We start from the raw sequence: 6280 nt of genomic DNA, 5'->3' as shown, positions 1-6280 counted from the left end.
AGACCAAACCAAGACAAAATAGATAACATGAACAGACCAGTCACAAGTACTGAAGTTAAAACTGTGATTTCAAAACTTCCAACATGGAGTTCCAATCGTGGCTCAGTGCTAAAAAATCTGACTAGTATCCATGAGGATGCAGTTTCGATCCCTGGCCTTGCTCAGTGAGTTAAGGATCTGGTGATGCTGTGAGCTCTGGTGTAGATCACAGGCACAGCTCAGATCTGGCATTGCTGTGGCTGTGGTATAGGCCAGCAGCTACAGCTGTGATTTGACCCCTAGCCTGGGAACATCCATATACCACAGGTGTGGCCCTAAAAAGACAAAAAACAAAAACTTTCCCAAAAATAAAGTCCAGGCAATTTTTTTTTTTCCCCGAGAAAAGCACTTGTCAGCATTTAATGAATTTCCCACCATTTGGTTTCAAGCTACCAGGACACAGGCCCCACACATCCCCTTAATCTTCTCTTCAGCTCATCTGCTGAAAAATTTGACCTTCACAGTGAGAAGCTGCTCTGGGAGCTTTCCCTTCCCAAGAACTTTGTGGTAACCTGACTGCACCACATCAATGACAGGAGCAGCTCTAGTCTTGTTCTTTGCAGCATTTACCCACGTCTGCTCACTGACCAAGATCCACAGTTTATCGAGGTTGACAGCTGGGCAGAAGTTCTGGTTCCTCTTCAAGTTGTAATGCCTCAGAACAACTTTCCCAAAGTATCCCAGGTGGTATTTATCAAAGATGATCTTGTGGTGATGCATGGCACCCGCATTACCCTGACCTCCTGAGTGCTTCCAGTGTTTGCCAATGTGGCCATGGCTTTGGCTCATGTGGCCCCAAAGTTTTTGGGTCTTCCTTAGTCTGGAGGGCATGTCAGTGACCACAATGGAAGAGTTCACAGGCAAATTCTATCAAACATTTAGAGAAGAGCTAACACCTATCCTTCTTAAATAGGCTGAAAGAAATCAAAGTTGACACAAACATGTGGAAAGATATACCAGGGTCTTGGGTTAGAAGAATCAATATTGTCAAAACGACTATACTACCAAAGCCAATCTACAGATTCAGTGCAATCCCTATCAAATTAACAACAGCATTTTTCACAGAACTAGAGCAAAGTATTTTAAAGTTTGTTTCGGGGCACAGAAGACCCAGAAGAGCTAAAGCCATCCTGAGAAAGAAAAATGGATCTGGAGGAGTCAGGTGCACTGATTTCAGATCATAATACAGAGCTACAGTCATCAATACAGTATGGTAACAGCACAAAAACAGAAACACAGTTCAGTGGGACAGGATAGAAAGCCCAGAATTAAACCTATGCACCTACAGTCAACTAGAAGGCAAGACTATACAAGGGAGATTACACAGTCCCTTCAAAAAGTGGTGCTGGGAAAACTGGACAGCTACATGTAGAAGAATGAAATTAGAACACTCCCTAACTCCATATAAAAAATTTAAAAAGGGATTAAAGATCTAAATATATACAAGAGCAGATATTATGAAACTCTTAGAAGAAAACAGAGGCCAAACACTCTAATGTAAACCACAGCAATATCTTCTCAGATCCACCTCCTAGAGTAATGAAAATAAAAACAAAAATAAACCAATGGGACCTAATTAAACTTAACAGTTTTTGCACAGCAAAGGAAACCCTAAACAAAATGAAAAGGCAACCCACAGAATGGGAGAAAATATTTGCAAATGAAGCAACTGACAAGGGATTAATCTGCAAGATATATAAACACCTCATGCAGCTCAATGCCAAAAAAACACAAACAACCCCATCAAAAAATGGGCAGAAGGAGTTCCCGTCGTGGCGCAGTGGTTAACAAATCCGACTGGAAACCATGAGGTTGCGGGTTCGGTCCCTGCTCTTGCTCAGTGGGTTGAAGATCTGCCGTTGCCGATTCGACCCCTAGCCTGGGAACCTCCATATGCCACGGGAGCAGCCAAAGAAATAGCAAAAAGACAAAAAAAAAAAAAAGGGCAGAAGATCTAAACAGACAATTCTCCAGAGAACACATACATATGCAAAAAAGAAAAAAAAAAAGTGAAAAAATGTTCAATATCCGGAGTTCCCATAGTGGCTCAGCAGAAATGAATCCAACTATTAACCACGAGGTTGCGGGTTCAATCCCTGGCCTTGATCAGTGGGTTAAGGGTCTGGCGTTGTTGTGAGCTATGGTGTAGGTCACAGATACAGCTAAGATCTGGCGTTGCTGTGGCTGTGGTGTAGGCCTGTGACTACAGCTCCCGATTTGACCCCTAGCCTGGGAACTTCTCTATGCTGTGAGTGTGGCCCTGAAAAGCAAAAAAAAAAAAGTTCAACATCACTAATTACTGGAGAAATGCAAATCAAAACTATTACAAGGTACTACCATACACCAGCCAGAATGGCCATCATCAAAAAGTCTACAACCGATAAATGCTGAAGAAAAGGGAAGCTCTTATGCTGTTCATGGTGTGGAGAAAAGGGAACCCTCTGACACTGTTCATGGGAAGGTAAGATGGTGCAACCACTATGGAACACAGTATGGCGATTCCTCAAAAAACTAAAAACAGAATTACAATTTGATCCAGCAATCCTACTCCTGGGAATCTATCCATAGAAAACCATGCCTTGAAAACATACATGTAGCCCAATGTTCACTGCAGCACTCTATATATACAATAGTCAGAACATGGAAGTTCCACAGAGGAGTGGATAAAGAAGATGTGGTACATGTACACAAAGGAATATTACTCAGCCATAAAAAGGAATGAAATAATGGCATTTGCAGCAACATGGATGAACCTAGATATTATTATGTTAAGTGGAGTTAGACAGTGAGACACAAATGTCTTATCATTTATATGTGGAATCTAAAAAAAAGGATACAATGAACTTCTTTGCAGAACATAAGCTGACTCAGACTTTCAAAAACTTATGGTTACCAAAGGAGACAGGTTGTGGGGGGAGGGATAGGCTAGGGGTTTGGAATGGAAACGTAAAACTGGGTTGTGATGATGATTGTACAACTACAAATATAAAATTCATTGCATTAAAAAACCATCAGAGTTCTTCTCATGGCTCATCTGTTAACAAATTCAACTAGTATCCATGAGGACTTGGGTTCAATCCCTGACCTCACTAAGTTAAGGATCCCTTGTGGCTGTGGCTGTGGCGTAGGGTGGTAACTACAGCTCCTATTTGACCCAGAGCCTGAGATTCTCCATATGACATGGGTACTGCCCCAAAAAGAGAAAACAAAACAAAACAAAAAACTCTATTTACCCAAAAGAATGAAAAGCACTGGAAATAATAATTGCATGAGTAAATTATTAAATACTTTTTTTTCTTTTTAGTCAATCTTTTTACAAGATAATTGGCTATTAAAAGCAAAAATAATATTAAAAGCAAAAAAAACTATATTGAAGGGTTTACAACATATACAAGTTAAATATATGGATAAATAGCAAAAAGTGGTAAGGGCAAAATGTTGATACAGTGCTGTAAGACTTTTACAGTAAAAATGAAAGTGTAGGAGTTCCCGTCGTGGCGCAGTGGTTAACGAATCCGACTAGGAACCATGAGGTTGCGGGTTCGGTCCCTGCCCTTGCTCAGTGGGTTAACGATCCAGCATTGCCGTGAGCTGTGGTGTAGGTTGCAGACACGGCTCAGATCCCGCGTTGCTGTGGCTCTGGCGTAGGCCGGTGGCTACAGCTCCGATTCGACCCCTAGCCTGGGAACCTCCATAAGCCGAGGGAGCGGCCCAAAGAAATAGCAAAAAAAAAAAGGAAGAAAGTGTATAGTATCACTTAAAGGAAGGACGAGTTAAAGTTGTATATACAATAAACCCCAAAACAACCACTAATGTAGTAACAAAAGATTTATAGGTAACGATCCAAAAACAAAAAAAAGAACACAAAATGGAATCATGAAACATCTTGAATGCAAAAGAAAGCAAAAGGGGGAGGAGGGCACAAAGAAAAGGAATATATAAAAACCAATATCAAGATGACAGATTTAAAACCAATAATAACATAACTTGATTGAATGCTTCTGATTAAGAGATTGTGAGATTGTATAGAAAAGCAAAACTTGGAGTTCCCGTCATGGCTCAGTGGTTAAAGAATCCGACTAGGAACCATGAGGTTGTGGGTTTGATCCCTGGCCTTGCTCAGTGGGTTAAGGATCTGGCATTGCTGTCAGCTGTGGTGTAGGTCAAAGACTTGGCTTGGATCCCGCGTTGCTGTGGCTCTGGTGTATGCTGGTGGCTATAGCTCCGGTTAGACCCCTAGCCTGGGAACCTCCATATGCCGTGGGTGTGGCCCTAGAAAATACAAAAAGACAAACAAAACAAAACAAAAAACCCAAAAACAGAAAAAGAAAAGCAAAAAGTCACTTTTACCTTTTCTACAAGAGAGTCATCTTAAATACAAACAAGTAAGTTAAATTTAAGGGCGAAAAAAAGACATTACATTAACATTAATCCAGAGAATGCTGGAGTGGGTTATATGACTATCAGGCAAAATTAGTATTAGAGTGAAAATGTTATCAGGAGAGTTTCTGTTGTGGCTCAGTGGAAACAAACCCAACTAGTATCTACGAAGATGTAGGTTCAAAGCCTGGCCTCACTCAGTAGGTTAAGGATCTGTCATTGCCGTGACCTGCTGTGTAGGTCATAGGTGTGGCTCAGATCCAGTATGGCCATTGCTGTGGCACAGGTCAGCAGCTGCAGCTCCCATTCGACCCCTAGCCTGGGGACTTCCACATGCCATACATGCAGCCCTGAAAAGAACAAAACAAAACAAAACATGAAAATGAGAAGAGTACATGACAATATGTGGAACGTACCTAAACCAGTACCGAGAGAAATGTGTGTGTGCCTGTGTCTCTGCACACCGCTGAAATGTGAATAAGCTCTCTGGAGTGTAAAAAAGAGCCATTAAATGAAAGATTTTGTGGGGGTGGGGGGCGTGCTTGTGGTATGTGGAAGTTCCCAGACTAGGGATCGAACCTGTGCCACAGCAGCAGCCGGAGCCATGGGAGGGACACCACCGGATTCTTAACCTGCTGAGCTACCAGAGAACTCCTAGGTTTTGTAAAAGTTAAAACAAAAGCAGCAGCTATGATGACTACAAGCCATGATAAATCCTTCCTGTCACTAAGAGGTGAAAGAATTCCAGAGGTCCCCTGAGTCCCCGAGAGACAGCCATGAGGACAGACCCAGAGGTCCTGAAATGCAGAGACTCAAGAGGGGCCTTGCGGACACACAGAGGGTGCCCCTTCACAGCCCTGGTCAAGGCTGACAGCTGTGTGGTTTCTTAAGGGATGTAAGTCTCCCCTTGTCTGCGTCTATTCTGACAGATAAAACAAAATACCATAGGAGTTCCCATTGTGGCTCAGTGGGTTAGGAACCCAACATAGTGTTTGTAAGGATCTGGATTCGATCCCTGGCCCCGCTCAGTGGGTTAAGGATCCAGCCTTACCATGAGCTGAGGTGTAGGTCACAGAAGTGGCTCGGATCCTACCTTGCTGTGGTGCAAGCCTATAGTTACAGTTCTGATCCAACCCCTAACCTGGGGCCTTCCGTATACCACAGGTGTAGCCGTGTAAAGTAACAACGAGATACCACAGACTGGTTGGCGTATAAACTACTGAAATTTCTCAGTTCTGGAGGCTGGAAAGTCAAAGATCATGGTGCTAGCCGCTTAGGCGTCTGGTCAGGATCCATTTCTTGGTTAACAGCCAGCCTGTCTGTCCTCACACAGTAGAAGGACAGAGGGAATCCTTGGTGGGGGGGGGTCTCTTTTTTTTTGACCTCGCCCCGGCGTGTGGAAATTCTCAGGCCAGGGACTGAACCCATTGATGCCACAGCAGCGACAGTGCTGGATCGCTAAACTGCTGCGCCTCAAGAGAACCAACTCTGGGCTTCTCTTTTCTAAGAGCACCCGTCCCATTCACAAGAGCTCCTCCCTCGTGACCTCATCACCTCCCACAACCCCCGCCTCCAAACGCTGTCACGCCAGCCACTGACTTGAAGCCACGTACTTGGGGAGCCATGACATTTGGTCTGTGTCACCTTACCAGACCATATGGTCCCCGCAGGAGGGCCCCAGGGGTTTTGTCTCTGCTGGGTGAGTTCACTCTCCAGAGCACAGAGTGAGTCACACGACCTCGGATGGGACGGAAGCAGGCCCCTGCGTGCGGCAAGGGGACGAGCGCCCCTCTCCGCGTGAGGTCCTTCCTTTCCCCCCACAGAGTCAGCTGTCATGGCGGGGCTGTGGCCTGGGCCCAGC

General features: G+C 44.2%; 1 protein-coding gene across 1 annotated transcript; it reads right to left on the bottom strand.

The window, feature by feature from the left end:
• Positions 1 to 344: 344 nt before the first annotated feature.
• On the bottom strand, positions 345 to 1060 carry LOC125132998 (60S ribosomal protein L27a-like). Its single transcript, XM_047790957.1, has one exon. The coding sequence runs from the start codon at positions 868 to 870 to the stop codon at positions 475 to 477; it is 396 nt and encodes a 131-aa protein (XP_047646913.1). The 5' UTR covers positions 871 to 1060; the 3' UTR covers positions 345 to 474.
• Between the last annotated feature and the right edge of the window lie 5220 nt (positions 1061 to 6280).

The sequence above is a fragment of the Phacochoerus africanus genome, chromosome 8 (assembly GCF_016906955.1).
Source record: "Phacochoerus africanus isolate WHEZ1 chromosome 8, ROS_Pafr_v1, whole genome shotgun sequence".
Lineage (NCBI taxonomy): Eukaryota > Metazoa > Chordata > Mammalia > Artiodactyla > Suidae > Phacochoerus > Phacochoerus africanus.
Note: the sequence above shows the minus strand (reverse complement) of the source record. Positions and strands in the feature narration are given on the sequence as shown.

What these genes read in the sequence shown, in the direction of transcription:
- LOC125132998 (XM_047790957.1), bottom strand. Translation starts at nt 870, where the DNA reads ATGCCCTCCAGACTAAGGAAGACCCAAAAACTTTGGGGCCACATGAGC.